This window comes from Thalassophryne amazonica, chromosome 6, assembly GCF_902500255.1.
Source record: "Thalassophryne amazonica chromosome 6, fThaAma1.1, whole genome shotgun sequence".
Lineage (NCBI taxonomy): Eukaryota > Metazoa > Chordata > Actinopteri > Batrachoidiformes > Batrachoididae > Thalassophryne > Thalassophryne amazonica.
The window spans coordinates 111,121,695-111,141,555 of NC_047108.1; the positions used below are offsets into that span (position 1 = coordinate 111,121,695).

The following is a 19,861-nucleotide window of genomic DNA, read 5'->3' on the forward strand; positions in this document are numbered from 1 at the left end:
TAAGTATCTCGGGGTCTTGTTCATGAGAGAGGGACAGACGGAGCGTGAGATCGACAGACGGATCGCTGCAGCATCTGCAGTCGCTGTATCAGACCATCATGGTGAAGAGAGAGCTAAGCAGGGGGGCAAAGCTCTCGATTTACCGATCGATCTACGTTCCAACCCTCACCTATGGTCATGAGATTTGGCTCATGACCGAAAGAACAAGATTGCGAGTACAAGCAGCCAAGATGAGTTTCCTCCGCAGGGTGGCTGGGCGCTCCCTTAGAGATAGGGTGAGGAGCTCGGTCACTCGGGAGGAGCTCGGAGTTGAGCCGCTTGCTCCACCACGTCGAAAGGAGTCAGCTGAGGTGGAACGGGCATCTTTTTTGGATGCCCCCTGGATGCCTCGCTGGAGAGGTGTTCCGGGCACGTTCCATCGGGAGGAGGCCCTTGGGAAGACCCAGGACACGCTGGAGGGACTACATCTTGCAGCTGGCTTGGGAACGCCTCAGGGTTCCCCTGGAGGAGCTGGGGGAGGTGTGTGTGGATCGGGAAGTCTGGGCAGCTTTGCTTGAGCTGCTGCCCTGCGACCCGACCTCGGATGAAGCGGAAGGAAATGGATGGATGGAATTTCAATTTATTTTCATTTATCGTATTTTTCGGACTATAAGTCGCACTTTTTTACATGTTTTTGCTGGGGGTGCGACCTATACTCCAGAGCGACTTATAAATAAAAAATATACCAGTAGATTCTCAATTAATGTACCATAATAAAACAATTTTACGTGAGAGAGTCGCTCTATGTTTTAAAATGGCCACCAGAAACGGAAATGCAATGCATCATGGGCACTGTAGTATGGCGGCTGCCCTATAGGTCACGCTGGTCACAATAACCAATCAGAGAACAGAACATTGGACATGTATTCCTCACCTCACCCAGACAATGATTGTGAAACAGCGTGTGAAGCAGACGAACATGTTGCTTGCTGTTATTCCGGGAGGGGTAACAAAACGGCTTCAATCCTTGGATATCAGTGTGAGCAGAGTGTTTAAGTTGACGCTGAGAGCTGCGTGGGAGCACTGGGTGAGCGACGGCGGAGGATTAGCATCTGCACTTAGAAGGAGCTGGCGTCGACACCACGGGGAGGTCATGAGCTGCGCAGGTAGGTGCTGCACGAACATCGGCAGCTGACACCTGGTGTGTACTATGGTCCACAGCGGGTAATATTTTAGAAAAGAACCGTTCAGCAATGGTGCGGGTTATGGTTTGGCTCGCAATGTGGTCCGCAAAATACAAACGTATCCGTAGGTAAAATGCAGCTCACGAGAGGGCACTCAAGGCTTGTGTGACTGTTCCTGCGACTTCTGACTAACATAGAAAAATAAAAATTTCAACATTACTGATAACTTAACAAGACAATGGAGAAGGCCCAAAAAAATGCCACCAAAAAGAAAATCATACTCTGCAGATTACAAGTTGCGACTGGTGAAATATGCATCCGAAAACGGTAGCCATCACATTATTATCATCTGAACTTTTCATGTTAAGTTAACATACCTGTATGTCCATGGGACTTATAGTCCAGTGCGACTTATTTATGATTTATTTTTCTTTATATTGGATAAAGTGGCTGGTAAGACTTATACTACGGTGCGACTTACAGTTCGGGAAATACGGTATATAGCGCCAAATCACAACAGAGTTGCCTCAAGGTGCTTCACACAAGTAAGGTCTAACCTTACTAACCCCCAGAGCAGCAGTGGTAAGGAAAAACTCCCTCTGAGGAAGAAACCTCAAGCAGACCAGACTCAAAGGGGTGTAAACGAATATACAGGAAATGCTGTTGGTGCACAGGACAGGAGGGTCTCCAGCACAAATACCACACCCATTTCTGGATGGAGCTGCACCTTAAACAGAGAGAAAAAACAGAATCAGGCATCAGAAAGATAAGAAATACAGCATAATTTGTCAGCATTAAACAAGAAAAAAACAGGAAATACTAAGCAGCATAGCAGTGAAAGGTAATCCCAAAGCGCCGTAATATGTGCCCAAGGGGTGCTATACAAAGGGAGAAAAGCTGAGGGCCTAAAACGGACTCCTGTGGAACCCCAAATTTCATGTCACTAAGGAACGAGATTACCAGCAGTTATCGGCATATATAACTGAGTATCATCTGCATAGCAGTGAAAGGCTAATCCCAAAATGCCACAATATGTGCCCAATGCGTGCTATATAAAGGGAGAAAAGCAGGGGGCCTAAGACAGATCCCTGAGAAACCCCAAATTTCATGTCACTAAGGTTAGAGGTAGTGTTACTGTACAAAACACAGTGAGAACGACTGGTCAAGTATGACGTCAGCCATGCAAGGGCACTCCCAGTAATCCCAAAATGATTTTCCAGCCTATCAAGTAGAATATGATGATCCAAGGTATCAAATGCAGCACTGAGATCTAACAGCACCAGAACCGTAGTGGTGTCCATTGCAAGCAGAAGATCATTCACCACTTTAGTGAAAGCCATCTCTGTGGAATATTTTCTAAAAGCAGACTGCAGTGGCTCAAAAAGATTATTCTCAGTAAGGTGGTCCACAAGCTGCCGAGACATCACTTTTTCCAGAATTCTAGAGCAAAATGATAGATTTGATATTCCTCGATAGTTTTTCAATACACTAGGGTCAATATTAGGTGTCTTAAGTAATGGTTTAATCACTGCAGATCTGGGGTAATTTACAACTCTCATTTGGCCACCGTTTGTTATGTACCTGTATGTAAGCGCAGTCATTAGATTGGAATGTGTCAGTACCAGTGACCGGCACTTTGAGCTTTCTGCTCAAGCTTGCATTCTGACTTTGAGAAAGTCATTGGGCCATTTGGCACCACCTTGGTCATGAAAGGAAGAAGTGCCATTTGGCACCACTCTGGTAGTCCAAGTGTTAAAGAAAGATTAATAATTTCTAGCACAGTCGGCCCAAGAGTGGGCCACAGGCACATAACAGTTTTGTTGGTATGGAATCAAATAAACTGGTTGTGCTTTTTGTTGACGTTACAAGTTTCGTCAGCATGCCTAGAGAGATACTATCAAATTATGTAAATCTAGGTAATGCCTCAGTAATGGCACCCACCTCAATAGGAGGGTGTAGTGGCTGGGTTAAGGCATGCTGGGATATGTTTAACCTAATGTCTTCTATTTTCTTCTCAAAGCAATCCAGGAAATCTTTTGCTGTAAAAGCAGAGCGAACTGCAGGTGGTTGTCCATGAATAAGTGTTGCCACCATGTCGAACAGGAACTTTGACTTATGCTTGTTTTTGTTGATCAAATCAGAATAATAAGTCCACTTTGTAGCCAGTAATGCATGCTTATAGTCAAAGACAGCATCACACCATGCAAGGTGGAATACTTCTAATTTTGAACTACAACCCCAATTCCAATGAAGTTGGGATGTTGTGTGGAATGTAAATTAAAAATTGGAAATCATCTTCAACCTATATTCAATTGAATACACCACAAAGACAAGATATTTTATGTTCAAACTGATAAGCTTTATTGTGTTTGTGTAAATATTTGTTCATTTTTAAATGGATGCCTGCAACACATTTCAAAAAAGCTGGGACAGTAGTATGTTTACCACTGTGTTACATCACCTTTCCTTCTAACAACACTCAATAAGAGTTTGGGAACTGAGGACACTAACTGCTGAAACTTTGTAGGTGGAATTCTTTCCCATTCTTGCTTGATGTACGACTTCAGTTGTTCAACAGTCCGGGGTCTCCGTTGTCGTATTTTGTGCTTCATAATGCACCACACATTTTCAATGGGCAACAGGTCTGCACTGCAGGCAGGCCAGTCTAGTACCCGCACTCTTTTACTACGAAGCTACGCTGTTGTAACATGTGCAGAATGTGGCTGGCATTGTCTTGCTGAAATAAACAGGGACGTCCCTGAAAAAGTTGATGCTTGTATGGCAGCATGTGTTGCTCCAAAACCTGGACGTACCTTTCTGCATTGATGGTGCCATCACAGATGTGTAAGTTGTCCATACCATGGGCACTAACACACCCCCATACCATCACAGATGCTGGCTTTTGAACTTTGCACTGGTAACAATCTGGATTGTCTTTTTCCTCTTTTGTCCAGAGGACACGACGTCCATGATTTCCAAAAACAATTTGAAATGTGGACTCATCAGACCACAGCAAACTTTTCCACTATCCACTCTGTACATTTCAAATCAGCTCGGGCATAGTGAAGGCGGTGGCATTTCTGGATGTTGTTGAAGTATGGCTTTCGCTTTGCATGGTAGAGTTTTAACTTGCACTTGTAGATGGGAAAGAATTCCACCTACAAAGCTTCAACAATTAGTGTCCTCAGTTCCCAAACTCTTATTGAGTGTTGTTAGAAGGAAAGGTAATGTAACACAGTGGTAAACATACCACTGTCCCAGGTTTTTTGAAAGGTGTTGCAGGCATCAAACTCAGCCACATGGGGTGTGCAGCCAGTACATTCTGAGTGCCAGTCCCAAGCCCAGATAAATGAGGAGGGTTGCGTCAGGAAGGGCATCCGGCATAAAACAAGCCAACCCCCGTTGCCTGATGTGTGCCGGATGCTAATAAGCTGTTGGGGGTGGGCAGGCCTCATTTAATCAGAGGATAGCTGTAGGTTTAAGCCAGGTTTCACATAACCCAATCATATCTAAGTGATGATCAATAATTAGATCATTAATCAACAATGATTTTGAGGATAGTGATCTTATGTTAATGAGACCCAGACTAAGGACCTCAGTGGGGTTGACAGTTGAACTTGTTTGGGTTTAGGGGTGGTTTCAGAGTAGCATATATAAGATGCCTGGAAGTAGGTTTCGTTTTGAGACATTCCACGTAAATTGTAGGTAGCAGACACAAAATCTTTGATATTGCTAGAACAACCATTGGGCCATCCTCAATTTCAACATCATCCAATGTAGTAATGGGTATTAAGTTTGCAAAGCATATCCCTCTGTGATTTTTATGGAAACGTCTATGAAAGCAGGCCACAGTCTCAACTTGTTGAATTTCCCTCTCTAGCAGATAAACTGCACTATCACCACAGTGCATTTTCTGCACTAATTTCCCCAATAAACTAATGGATTCCACACCCACATTTGTCATAAGCCTTGCAGCGTCTCTAATCACCTGCTCCGTGACCTGCTGTAAATTCCTAATGTTATCCTCCCTGTAGAGCTCTATCTATGTTTGCAGACAAGATGGCGGTGCCTTCCCCAGTAGGGTGGAGGCTGTCCGGCAACTGAACAGACAAAAACAAACCAAAACAAAGAAATAAAAGCAGACAAAACTCAAATCCTGACAGTACCCAAGGGCCGACTCCAGACAGCCCAGGAGCAGCAGAATTAGCTGAATGAAAATGTTGAATGAGACCGGGTGTTGTGGGCTGCCTACTCTGTTTTCCTGCTGCTGCTGGTTTCTCCCTCTTCTCTGCACAGGTGGCGCACCTCAAGCTGATCGACACACCTGTTCCACATTTCATCAGCGTCTGTATATGAACCCTGGCTTTGCACTCCATCCTCGCCAGAAACTCTGCAAACCTTCCACGGTAAGCCTGGCTCCTTTGTTTATATATCTTTGTCTCTCTGTGTTTCCACACACCAGCCTGAATAACCGCAGCTTATCACTGAAGCAACCTGATTGCTATCAAGACTCTTCTGCAGCCTGTTGTGGAGCTCCCATGCACACATCAGCCAAGCTAAGTGTTAGCTCTCCTTTTTGCTCATATGAGCTGCTGCTCACTGAACACTGCCTTGAATAATCATATGAACTGAACTGTGAACTTTTCCTGATAAGAACCACTAGAAGAAACTGAACTGAACCATTCTGTCTAACTGCCTGCATATCTGGACCAGCTGTGATAGTTGTCTCTAACTGACTGTGAAAACCACTTCAGTGACTGGCTCAGCACTCACCCTTCTGTGTATCTTCCTCAGCCTCGTCGACAGCTTGCAGGCGGCCACCTGGCTCTGGATCCAACCACTGGGACTGAAGTCATCTGGACTGTGGACTCCCTGGTTCCACCGTTCAGCGGGCCGGTCTCCACTCGGCTAGGCAGCCTTGTTTATTTTGCACCTTCTGTACTGTCATATTCTGAGCAATAAATCCGGGTTAACTGTTCATTTCTGCTTCCTGCTTCTGGGTTTGTCTCCCACTCACGCACGAACCATAACACCGGGGTCCAAAATAAAAAGGAAGGGAACCCACAACAAATGAATTTACTTCATTTTGGAATAAGGCTGTAACATAACAAAATGTGGAAAAAGGTGAAGCACTGTGAATACTTTTCGGATGCACCGCATACACCTGCATGCAAAGGTCAGAGGTCAGACACACACATTCTGCCATCAGGTGGGTTTTAATGGGTGGAATCTCCAAGAAAAATGAAAAAGAACAGATGTTAACCCCAAAACATGAATCAGCTGCAAAACATTAAGTGAAAAAATCCCACACAAACATGAATGCAGGTCTGGCAAAACTTAAGTTGCAAAATGTGAATTTCTTCTTGATTTGGTGTTTGTGCTCAGCTAAGCAGCCAGTGGTTCGAACATTTGTGTGACTACGACTGCACCCCTCTCACTGTCATTGCACCATGGGGCTTCACGCCACCCCTCGACTTGCATGCGTTACCTTGACACTTGCATGAATTTGATCCCCACACTGGGACACAATGTGACATGTCAATAAGTAAACACATCATAAACGGTGCGCGACTGCATTCCAGTGCCCAAAGAAAATTTTGGAATGTTCAAAACTTTTGGCACGCATTAATTTTGTGAACTAGTCGTCAACATTGTGCAACCTATTCAAAAACCCTGTGTGTCACTGTGCAACACATCTGAACTTGAAATTGATTATAACGAGATGTTACATCTATAATAAACAGAACTTTACAGCTACATCATCTAACTCATAAGAAAGAATGAAAATGCACCTGTTTCACCAAAATCCATGACTATATATATTATAAATAAGTACCTTTGAGACAAGATTCCAAATGCGTTCACTGCCGCACGACACGCACGAGATGACAAATTTCTCTATGATTCTGGGAGTGATGAGAGATGGATTCATCAGGCAAGTTCTGAGAGACAATGATTATGAAATGATTATTTTATATAACATGGCATCCAGCAGGACACATTGCAGTGTGGGAATCTTTCGCTTGGTGAATTCTGCTTCATGATGACAGTAAGAGTCGACATCAAAGGATCAAAAAGTGATGTCGCTATGAATGTTTGGCCACCACAAGCCAGTTTTCCCTGTGATCACTTTTCTGACACCTCCTGCTTAAAACTAGGGATGTTCCGAGCCGATACTCAGTATTGTTGCATAAACAGTCGTCGCATGGATGCCGTAAACTGAGAAGCAACACAAAAACATTGTGCCTACAATAGAGATTTGGACTCCACTGCCTAACTGTGTTAACGCTCGTGGAGTTTTTCGATCCAGGAAAACTTCTATGTGAAGTGTCTGTGCACCGCTGCTCCGTTGCTGCAGAGGGCTGAATGTGGGAGGTGGGGTGTTCTGAGCTAAAGTGTGACTCTCTCACAGGCTTCATGTTCTCAAAAAGCTCCCAAGTCGAAGGAGAAAAAACAAGAGTGACTGAGCGAGGGGAGGGGCAAGGGAGAGAGGAGAGGAGGAGGGTGAGAAGGGTGAGCTTCTCTCATTTTCACATGATAAGAGCAACTGTACAAACTGTTTCTTGTTTCCAAATGATCCCACAATCAGTTTTAGAAAGTTTTTTTTTTTTTTCAGAGGCCTGTCTGGCTGCTTGGTACCGAGCAGCAGCACGTGACCCCGGCCCCGCACCATCCGACCGGGTCCTGAGGACGGCGCATGACCCCGGCCCAGCGCCATCCGACCAGGGTTTGGGGTCCTGGCCCTGCTGGCGCACTGCTCGCCAGCACATGCTGTGGAGCAACACAAAGGTTTTGGTGAAGTAATTTTGTTTCTGTGTACAAAGTAAAATAATGCTGTTGTCCATTCGGCTGCTCCTGGTTTTGTTCGGGGTCGCCACAGCGGACACAGCCAGATCCGCATTGGTAATTGGCACAAGTTTTACGCCGGATTCCCTTCCTGATGCTACTCCAGTCTTACCTGGAGAAACACACACACGCTGGTGTTCCAAAGTGGTCTCCCGTCCAAGTACTAACCAAATCCTGCTCTGCTTAGCTTCTGAGATCCAACGGGATCAGGCCGACACAGAGCAGACCGGCTGCATACAAAGTAAAATAATGTAAGAAACCAAAATAAAACCTGTTTAGAAGTAATGTGTCGAAAATCCCTTCAGTTACAAAAGCACGAGAAAACTTTAGAAGAAAATCTGAAATTTCATTGGGGGGGCCACAATGGGCCATGCAGAAGTCTGAAACTTCATTGTGTGTGTGTATATATATTTACACACACACACACACACACACACACACACACACACACACACACACACACACACACGAGCTGCAACAATAATTAATTAATGAATTATTAATTGATTACTAAACTGATCAACAACTGTTTTCATAACTGATTCTTTGAGTAAATTTATTTATTTATTTATTTTTAGGGAAAAAGGCCTACTTTGATTTATCAATCGATTTATTGATTTTCTTCTGTATGTTTGTGGTTATATTTCCCAGTTTCAATTTCAAATTTATTTGTTGAGAGACAATGTACATTAATGAGCATTTACTTTTTAAAAGAAATAAAAATATAAACGTAAATGTACACAATTGCAGCCATTGTCAGTCCCCCTGCCAGATGGTACAGACAAATTCCTAAAATAGTAAAACAAAAAGCACATAATAAAATCATTAAAAAAAACACATAAAATCATATTAAACACAGTGTACTCAGCAACACTGCTACAACACAGATAGCATCCATCACATTCTCAGCACTTTACACAATGTCCAAGGTTCTACTGACTGACGGCAGGTTTGGTTGGACATCAACCATCCCTTCAGATGTTTTTTAAAAGTACTAAAAGGGGGGCATTCCCTAAACAGTGAATGGTATGGGGTTCCAGAAGTGACCACCCTTGACAGATAGGGCCATCTGGCCTGGCTTGGAAATGCCTCAGGATCCCCCACAAAGAGTCAGAAGACTTGGCTGAGGATAGGGAAGTGTGGGAGGGGCTGCCACTGCGAGCAGGAGAACCAGCAAAAAACAAACAACAGAATGAATGAATTACTGTGGTTTCTTTGCTCCTCCCTGATAATGACAGAGCACCTTTGGGTTGTGGACAAAACAACATGTTTGATGGTGGCACAAAACAAAACAAGATGTTTGATGACACAAAACAAGATGTTTGACAGCGACACAAAACCATGTGTTTGGCGACATAAAACAAGATGCTTGACAGTGACACAAAACCATGTGTTTGGCAACATAAAACAAGATGTTTGACAGTGACACAGTTCTTGAAGATAGAAAACAAGATGTTTGAGGACATCATCCTGGGCTATGAGAAACACTGATCAATATTTTTCTTACATTTGTTTAATGTCTGATCTGGACTTGTTCTCTAATGAAACTTGTCAGATGTGTTTCTGAATAAAGAGGACAATGAAAAAACCAAACCTTCATCACTCTCAGGCTCCACCTACAAAGAAGGAGTCATACGATCCCTGAACGTCCAGGTATGGAATCATCAATCAATCAATCAATGATACATATCAGCAGTGAGAAGTCAAATTTACCTGAGAAGAAAAAATGGATCTTTTTCAACTAGTTAGAAGGAACGAAGACTGTGAGCGGGTGTGAGGCGCGGTCAGGTAGCACACGTGATTCGAGCCATCCGCATTTCTAACTGAAAGGCATCCGGTCGGTCTAGAGGATTGACTGCAAGCATGTCCTGAATAAGACTCTTCTCTCCCTCAGACATGGCGCTCCTACCCTTCTGAGGGATGTGCAGGACCATCTTGGGGTTCTCCAAAAGTGCCTCTCCAACAGGAATTATCTCTGTACCCTGCCATACGTAGGTTCCCAACAGTTCCCGTTTGGACTCTGCATCAATGAAGGTGATGCGCTCAATCATTGCCCAGACAATGATGCCCAGAGCAAAAATGTCAGCCTTGGCGGTGTAGTGTCCTTCCCACACCTCTGGGGCCATGTAGAAGTCTGAGCCGCAGGTGGAGGACAACCAGAACTTGTTTATGTTGCCGTGGTTCGTCCCTCTGCTGTCCATGCCTCCTGCAGGTTCATCTTCACAGGTTTTGCCTGCTGGATTGAAGCCTGCACACACTTTACTGAGTCCAAAGTCAGCCACTTTGAGAACAGGTAAGCCGGACTTCTGTGATACCAGTATGTTGTCTGGTTTCAGGTCACGATGCACAATGTTGTTCTTATGCAGGAATGCCACAGCGCTGGTCAGCTGGTGCATGAAGTCCCTGTTGGTTTGGGGATCAGGTCGGCGAGATAAGATGTAGTGATTTAGATCCCCGCCGTCACAAAACTCCATGACGAACCAAAGGTAGCACGGCTCCTCTCTGTAACCCAGGACACGTTCCCCTGAGGAAGACAAACAGAAGAGGCGTATTTATGACAAACAGCCGCTAAATCGAAACACGGACCGTTCGCACCGCAACATTTAGATAGTTAGAGGATTTACTGCTAAACTCACTGGTGCTACAAAATCAAACTAAAATCAAAAGAATAATGTCAATGACTCAACAGGACAGTGTGGAATTTTCACAAATTCAGTCACAGTCAAACTGAAATGATTTAGAATGATGTGAAAAGGCTCAAGGGGAGAATGATGTCAATGGTCTGTGGCAGAGGTCATCAGCCGAGCTCCTGGAGAGCACCTCCACCTGGTGGTGGGCGCAGCCAAACTAATATGACAACTAATCTGCTAAATGAACAGTTCACTGTCATAATGTTAGACCAATAAAACACCAAAACATTGACCTGAAGCTACAGCTAACCGCCGAAGATGATTAGATATTGTCCTGTTCTTCCCGCGCACACAGTGTGGGGTCACTGTATCTGCAGTTTGAGTTTCAAATTTCTCCACAGAATCTCAGTTGGGGATGTGTCAGGACTACAGTCAGGCCAGTCTGGTACCCGGACACTCTACTTCTGCAGTTATGGCTTAGTAATGTGTGCAGAATGTGGTTTTGTATTGTCTTACTGAAAAATACAGGGCATGGACATCCCTGGAAAAGATGTTGTCTTGAAGGCAGAATGTGTTGTTCAAATGTCTCAGTGTACTTTTCTGCATTAATGCTGCATCACAGACTGTAAATGACCTTTGACATGGACACGACCCCAGACCCCCTTTTGTACGTGTTGCTGATAGCCATCTTCCATATGTCTCAACTTTGTCTGATTTGGGTGATAGTACCAGTCACTGCCATAGCTCACTGGCTGGAATCCAAAACTGACAACCATACAGTAAGGCTCCAAGCACCAGGAGGACCCTGAACCCTTTGGGGTACAGAAACACACCAGTGCATCCAAACCTACTTTTCATTTTGTTTCTATTGATAGGTCAGTGAAAGAACATTGCAGAGACTCATTCAACCACCTCCTCAAACTACTGAGTGAGACCTCTTGTCTCCATGTCTCCTGTAGATGAGTTTTTATCCAGTCAACCCTAGAAGCTGGAGAATGGCACATCTACAGCTTGCCTGCTGTGTCTCTGTGCCTGAGAAACATTTTGCTGCTCTCAGTTCCTTATTTTTGCTGACAGAATGTGCAAATAAACTAGGGATGCACCCAACCACAATTTTTCACTTCCGATCCGATCCCTGAAATTGGATATCTGCCAATACTGATACTTTTCTGATCTGATACCAGAGCTGTTTGTTTTAATATTATTATGAACATTATTGTTGATTTTATATGAAGATTTTCTTAAAAAGGAGACCTGAATGTTCAGCCACAATTTGCCAGAAGGTGCATCTAAGATGAAAGCTTAGATATGATGTTCTGCTGAAAGAGAAAAAGACAGCACTCTCTCTCTGTCTGTCTCTCTCTCTCTTTTTCAATTTTCAATTTCAAAGGAGCTTTATTGACATGGGAAACATTACATTGTCAAAGCAAGTGTTAAGAGTAAAAATTTAGAAATTAAGTCCTCTCTCTCGCTTTCATTCGTGCTCTCCCTTTCTGTCTCTCTCTCTCTCTCTCTCTGTCTCTCTCTCAATGTTTTCCTGCTGAACAAACTTTTTGGAAACACGAAGCCTTTCAACTGTAAAATAAGCCGTAAATTTCTAAATGTATCACCAGTGATGCTCACGCGAGAAACTCTGAATTAATACTGAAGGATTTTAATGGATACTGTTTCCCTTTCAGTGAACAGAATCTCTGTTCAGCTGTCCTCCTCAGTTGCGATCTGAGCTGGCGCTTCAAAGCATTTCACAGCCTCGGGACACTGAAGCGGCTAACTTTTCAGCACAAATTTTCAGTAACAATTCAGTTCATTTTTTTGGAAAATCCATGCTTGACAAACTCAAACCTCAGAGAGGTGGGCGGAAAATTTGCCACTACCCTCAGCTTTGAACACAGCGGAGAAAGTTCTCTCAAACAGCTCCGCTGCAGAACCGCCCCCTCGCCTCGGGAGCAAACAAAGCAGAGAGCAAACAGCAGCAGTTGAGAGGATTCATAGTGGCTCTTCTCCAGTACTGGAAAACATCGCAGGTTGGATGTGTATTTTCATGTAAATTACATCCGTATTGGAAGCTGATGGTCGCAACTTTAAAATAAACTGTCAATATGAGCCTTTTCCACTAATGGAAAATACTTGAATTTTTATTCAGTACACATGAATGAATTATTACATCATCTGTATTGGCAGACAGCAGCTGTGGATTTAGGCCGGAGTTTCAGTAACAGACATTTTTCTTCATCTGATAAGATGTGGGAAGAGAGAAGCCATCCAGCTGAACTGGTAAGTGATATCATTTTAGAAATGTGCTTTTGGACATGTCCACCAAGTTTCAAATGAGCATTATGTGAATGTTTGTCCAGACATGTGCTGCATGGACCGGCAGATGTCTTTGTCAGAACACAATTGTTTGTTTCTGTGTTTGACAAAACTGACAGTACATTTGTCTTACTATTTCAAAATGATCTTAAATCCCACTGTATTACTTATTTCTGGTATAAAGTTGAACATTAGTGATGGATGTGAGCAGTGCACATGGGTGGCTCTAATAAATAAAAAAGTTGAGTCCACAGAATGAACGGATGACATTTGATATGAAGTATGAAGGCTTCATTTCGTATCATCTTTAGTTCAATCAGGCAAAAATGTGGTAACATTCAGTAACTGACTGCATTTTCAATAAGGATTGGAAATTAGACATTTTCATTTTAACATTTATTATACGCTCACCTACAATTTACTTCATACATATATTCACTACTTTGAGACCTTGTGACTAAATCTGGTTTCTAAAAACAGTTCTTAGTTTCAGATTTAGAGCCAAATTTTGTCTGTATATGGTGTTCTCTGCAAATACTTGTCAGCTATTCTGAAAGCTACAATTGATCTGAATATTCTGACATTAAATATTATAATAAAAAATACCTTTAAAGGAGAATTACTGAAAGTATGCTGAAATCAAGACCTTTTTCTTCTTTCTGTTGCTCCCATTAGGGGTCGCCACAGCAGATCAATTGTTTCCATCTCGCCCTGTCCTCTGTGTCTTCCTCTGTCTCACCAACCACCTGCATGCCCTCCCTCAGCACATCCATAAACCTCCTCTTTGTCCACCCTCTTCTCCTCCTGCCTGGTGGCTCCATCCTCAGCATCCTTCTCCCTATATACCCTGGCTCCCTCCTCTGCACATGTCCAAACCATCTCAATCTCACCTCTCTGACTTTGTCTCCAAACCATACCACCTGAGCTGTCCCTCTGATATGTTCATTCCTAATCCTGTCCATCCTTGTCACTCCCAAAGAGAATCTCAACATCTTCAGCTCTCCCTCCTGTCTTTTTTTTTTAGTGCCACCATCTCTAAGCCGTCCAACATAGCTGGTCTCACTACTGTCTTGTAAATTTTCCCTTCACTCTTGCTGATATTCTTCAGTCACAAATCCCTCCTGCCACCTTTCTCCACCCACTCCACCCTCCCTGCACTCACTTCTTCACCTATCACACTCTTCATTACTTTGGACAGTTGACCCCAAGTATTTAAGCTTATCAACTTTCACCACTTCTACTCCTTGTAACTTCACTATTCCACTGGGCTTCCTCTCATTCACACACATGGACTCTGTCTTGTTCCTGCTGACTTTCATTCCCCTTCTCTCCAGAGCATATCTCCACATTTTCAGACTAGACTCAACCTGCTCTCTACTCTCACTACAGATCACAATGTCACCTGTCAACCTGTCCATCACCATTGCAAACAAGAATGGACTCAGAGCTGATCCTTGGTGTAATCCCACCTCCAACTCAAATGAGTCTGTCATTCCTACTGCGTATCTCACTGCTGTCACACTGTCCTGGTACATGTCCTGCACTACCCTCACATACTTCTGTGCCACTCCAGGCTTCCTCATACAATACCACAACTCTTCTCTTGGCACCCTGTCATAAGCTTTCTCTAAATCCACAAACACACAATGTAACTCCTTCTGGCCTTCTCTATACTTCTCCATCAGTATTCTCAGAGCAAACATTGCATCTGTAGTGCTTTTTCTCTGCATGAAACCATACTGCTGCTCATAGATCTTCACCTGTTTTCTAAACCTATCTTCTACTGCTCTTTCCCATAACTTCATGCTGTGGCTGATCAACTTTATGCCTCTGTAGTTACTGCAGCTCTGCACATCACCCTTGTCTTAAAAATAGAAACCAGCACATTCGTCATCACTCCTCAAGCATCCTCTTACTTTCCAAGACTTTATTAAACAATGTGGTTAGAAACTCCACTACCATCTCTCTTAGACATTTCCATGCCTCCACTGGAATGTCATTTAGACCAACTGCCTTTCCATGGTTCATCCTCCAATCTCTTGTACTTCCTGATTTACTCTCTCCACATCATCCAGTCTTTTCTCTCTCTCATTTTCTTCATTCATCAGCTCCTCAAAATATTCCTTCCACCTTCAACACTCAGCACACACTCCTCACTTGTCAGCACATTGCCGTCTGCATCTTTTACCACCCTAACCTGCTGCACATCCTTTACAGCTCTGTCCCTTCGTCTGGCCAAATGGTACAAGTCCTTTTCTCCTTCCTTACTATTCAACTTCTTATACAGCTCACAGTATGCCTTTTCCTTAGCTTTTACCACTTCTCTTTTTCACCTTACAATGCATCTCCTTGTACTCCTGTCTACTTTCTTCATCTCTCCAGCTTCAGGTACCAAACACTGCTGTCTAGAAAACTAATGTCTCCATAGGATCTTCTCAGAGGACTCACTACTTCACAGCACGAGCACAGAGAGACATGCTCCTTACTGCAGAAATAAATGAATCTCTCAACAAGTTCAAGAACAAGAAGTCATTGAAAGCCGAGACCTTGGTCTTGATCCAGCACAACCCCAAAACTTGAAATTGGACTCACTCAGATTCTGAAGTACTGCAGGCCTCACCAACATTACAAAAAAAAAACACTTCATGCAAGTATTAAAGAGAGCAGCAGCCAAACTGCATCACTGATATCTGAGAGTCTGCATACTGCTCACAGCGCCTGTGTTCAGGACATCTACGGTGTCCAACAACTAAGCACAGATCCTGTAAAGCCTCAGGATTTCCCACAACCAGCCTGATGGTCCAAATTAGGGCTGCAACAAACAATTACTTGGATCATCAATGAATCTGATGGGGTTTCGACACGATTAATCGATTAATCGGATTAGCAAGGAATTTTTTTTAAATGTGCCTGTTGTGGGCTGGGGTGTTTGGCTGGCTTGGTTTTTGTTTTCTGTTTCTCCCACCAGGTGGTATGCATTCAGGACTGAGTGGCTGAACATTAGGACCTCACCCTGAACACCTGAGGCTTGTTTTCACATGCAGGTCATCAGGACTCACAGCTGTGGTGTATTTTGTCTTAATCAGAGATTGCTGCATTTAAACCTTGAATGCACAGTGTGTGATTGCCAGAGACTCGACCTTGTGAGCAGACGTGTGAGATCGACATCAGGAGAACAATCTCACCATTACGGACGCAGAGACCGCTCCAGGTTTGACGCCACAGTCTGTGAAGGAGGATTGGGTGAGGTCTCACGCTCTTCAGCACACTTCCTGAGGTAATTTGGTTTTGGTGACTTTTACGAAGTAATGACAGTGGATTTGGTGTCCCTCACACCTTGTGTTATTGAGCTGTCACGTTATGCTAATTGTCTAATCAGCTTCTGCTACAGTGGAGATTTGAACTGAGTTGTTCCGTGCCTGCAGGGTGAGAAGCTGATGTATAGATTTAAGCCAGGAAGTGTTTGCTGATTGCGTGCACCTTTGAGTTGTGTCTCTCTGTGTGGAGTTGGACTCACCTCCATGTTTTCTTTCTTCACAGACTCGGTTTGTCGCGGCCACCTGGGGGGTGTCGGCGGGGTCCCTGGGTCCGAACTGCTGTGGCTCCGGACCGTTTGCGCTGTTGAGAGCGCGCCGTGTTTCCACCTCACCAGACCGCGGACTTTTTAGTTGTTTAGCACTTCACCCACTGTTATGTTTATTAAATTCTGTTGCCTTTTGAACCGTGCTCTGCTTATTTTATGCTGGGTCCTTTCAAACGCTGGGTCGGTGCTCCGACCGCGTCCGAAACATAACAGTGCCAGGGAAACAATTTTTCTCTTCTTCCATCACTTTATTTAACAACAGAACATTATTTGAAAACTTAAAGTTAACCATAAAACCTAAATCAAAAACTGTAGCCTGACTCAGATAGATAAATATTTTATTCATCCCCTGTAAGGGGAAATTCATCTGCCCGAGAGCATACATACATACACAGTTCATCCATACAATAAAATACCAATAAATAAGACAAATATAAAAACACATGGAAGTAAAACTACATTAACAAGAAGCGTTAAACAATCTCATGGCGGCTGGGAGAAATGATCTTCTATACCTCTCAGTCCTGCATCTCATGGAGAGGAATCTCTCACTGCGGTTGCTTTTCTGAGCAACCACAGTGTCGTGTAGAGGATGAGATTTGTTGTTAATAACGGAGTTCATAATACACCTCAACCTACACTCCACCAGTTCACCCACAGAGGCCACCTCCCTCCCCATCACTGACATGCACTTCCTGACAAATTTGTCCAGTCTGTTACTGTCCCTAACAGACAGGCTGTTCCCCCAACACACAACAGCAAATAATAAAGCGCTGACCACAACAGATTCATAAAAAAGGAAAAGCATATCGCTACAAACATCACCAGATTTCAGTCTTCTGAGGAAGAACAATCTGCTCTGTCCCCTTTAATACGCTGCATTTACCTGCACCGACCAGTCCAATCTATTGTCAATGTGGACGCCGAGGTACTTGTATGTGGAGACCACCTCAATGCCCACATTGTCTATACTGACTGGTAGGTGTTGTGCTTTCCTCTTGCCAAAGTCAACTATCATTTCCTTTGTTTTGCTGGTGTTCAATACCAGCCCGTTGCACCTGCTCCAGTTGGTGAACTCCTTGATAACTGCCCTGTACTCCGTCTCATCCCCTCCCCTCACACAGGCCACCACAGCTGTGTCATCAGAATATTTCTGTGTATGACATGTTGGAGTCCTGTAGGTGAAGTCAGATGTATATAGTGTGAAAAGGGGAGAGAACCGTTCCCTGGGGAGCGCCGATGCTCATTTGCACAGTTCCAGAAATTGCCTGCCCCAACCTAACATACTGTGTTCTCTCTGTCAAGTAGCTGTTGATACAGGAGATAAATACCTGCTCCACACCCAACTTCACAAGCTTATCCCTCAGAATAGAGGGATGGATGGTATTAAATGCGCTTGAGAAGTCGAAGAACATAAGCCGCACATACCCCCCCACGCCATCAAGAAAGGAGAGTGCCCTGTGCAGCATGAACAATATGGCATCCTCCACACCCATATGCGCTCGATAGGCAAACTGTAAAGGGTCGAGTGCAGGCTGTAACTGTGGCCCAAGAAGTCAAAGAAGAAGCCTCTCAAGTGTCTTCATAACCACAGATGTCAGGGCCACCGGTCTGTAGTCTTTGACCCCTGATAGCCTCCCGACCTTGGGCACTGGCACAATGCACGCGGTCTTCCACTGCCTTGGCACCTGCCCTATCTGCAGGCTCCGAATGAAGAGCAGAGGCACTGCCAGCTCCGCAGCACAGTCCTTCAGGACCCCCGGTGCTATGCCATCAGGTCCAGCTGATTTACCAGGAGACACCTTTCGGAGCTCTGCCCTCACCTCACCCATGGTGAAATACTCCCTATACAGTCCCCCCGCATAGCTGCTAGGTGGAGCTGAGCAGGAGGCAGTAGCAGAGTTGGAGATGCCGCTGGGTGAAACAGACCAGGAGGCAGCAGCAGAGGTGGAGGCGCCACTGGGTGGAGCAGAACAGGAGGCAGCAGCAGAGGTGTAGACACCGCCGGGTGGTGCAGAGCAGGAGGCAGCAGCAGCAGGGTCAAACCTGCAGTAAAACCGATTGAACTCCTCGGCCATGGCAGTGTCCCCGTGTGGCCCACTCTCCTTCGCTTTGTAGCCAGTAATGGCTCTCATACCACTCCACACTTCCCTCATGCTGTTATTCTTCAGTTTGCTCTCTAACCTCCTTTTATAATCCCTCTCAGCTTGCTTCATGCTCTTCTTCAGGTCATGTTGTACAACCCTGATATGGTCCCTGTCCCTTGTTTTAAAAGCCTCCTTTTCCAGATTTAATTGATGTTTAATGCTGCTTGTTATCCAGGGCTTGTTATTTGGGAAACATCACACTGTTTGAATAGGGCTCACCACATCCGTGCAGAATTTGATATAGTCAGTAATGCAGTCTACTTCTCCCTCCAAGTTGTTATCAGTACCCTGTGTGACCAGAAGGATGTTCCAGTCAGTAAACTGGAAACAGTCCCTCAGAGCTTTGCTAGTCTCTGGGGTCTACCTCTCATTATACAGGGTCTGTAGGATGAAATGAGATGAACTAAATTGTGGTCTGACTTGCCCAGAGGGGGCAGGGCCATGACATTGTATGCATCCTTCACACTGATGTAACAGAGATCCAGCATTTTATTGTGCCTTGTGGTGCAATTGATATACTGAGTGAAACCTCCTATGTGTGGGCCCAAGTCCACATGATTGAAATCTCCAGAGATAACAATCAGCGCATCAGAGTGTTGACACTGTATCCCTGCCACCATATCATGAATGACGTCACACGCTACAGAGGGGTCAGAGCGCGGCGGAATGTAAACAATAATGGCGACGATGTGAGAAAATTCTCTCGGCACATAATAAGGTCTTAAACTCACCACTAGCATCTCCACCTCCCAGGAACAGATCTTCTCCTTCATGGTTATGTGTCCGGGATGGCACCACTTATTATTTACAAGCAGCACAAGTCCACCTCCTTTCATTTTCCCACACTTTTTTGCCTCTCTGTCCGCCAACACCAGAGTGAAGCCGGGCATATTGACAGCTGAGTCAGGAATAATGTCCGTAAGCCACGTCTCAGTCAAAAAGAACAGGCTACACTCACGGTACGCCCTATCTGTCTTCAACAGTGCCTCCAGCTCCACATATTTGTTGAAAAATGAGTTGACATTCCCCATGATGATCGATGGCAGGAAAGGTTTAAATCTCCACCGCCTAGCCTTCAGCTTAGGCCCGGCTCGGCAGCCACGGAACGGTTTTCTCAGCTCAGGAGGGATCAGATGAGTGATTCCTCTTGGTTTACTCCGTAATGTCTTAAAAGTGGACCTT

The 19,861-nt window shown here is 44.5% G+C and overlaps 1 protein-coding gene and 2 long non-coding RNA genes across 3 annotated transcripts in view; 1 reads left to right on the top strand and 2 right to left on the bottom strand.

Annotated features, from left to right (window-relative positions):
- Nucleotides 1–4,592: 4,592 nt before the first annotated feature.
- LOC117512907 lies at nucleotides 4,593–18,285 on the top strand. The gene is made up of 3 exons (XR_004561415.1): nucleotides 4,593–4,603; nucleotides 10,277–10,282; nucleotides 18,086–18,285. It is a non-coding gene; the product is annotated as an uncharacterized LOC117512907 (long non-coding RNA).
- The window catches only part of stk35 (serine/threonine kinase 35), a 16,975-nt gene continuing 6,859 nt past the window's right edge, over nucleotides 9,746–19,861 (bottom strand). Inside the window, exon 2 of the mRNA XM_034173137.1 lies at nucleotides 9,746–10,533. Coding sequence (XP_034029028.1) covers nucleotides 9,794–10,533 — 740 coding nt within the window. The 3' untranslated portion in view covers nucleotides 9,746–9,793. The remainder of the gene's footprint in view (nucleotides 10,534–19,861) is intronic.
- Nucleotides 14,722–18,153, bottom strand: LOC117512908. Its single transcript, XR_004561416.1, has 3 exons — nucleotides 17,875–18,153; nucleotides 16,173–16,175; nucleotides 14,722–14,732 (listed from the first exon to the last, which is right to left on the bottom strand). It is a non-coding gene; the product is annotated as an uncharacterized LOC117512908 (long non-coding RNA).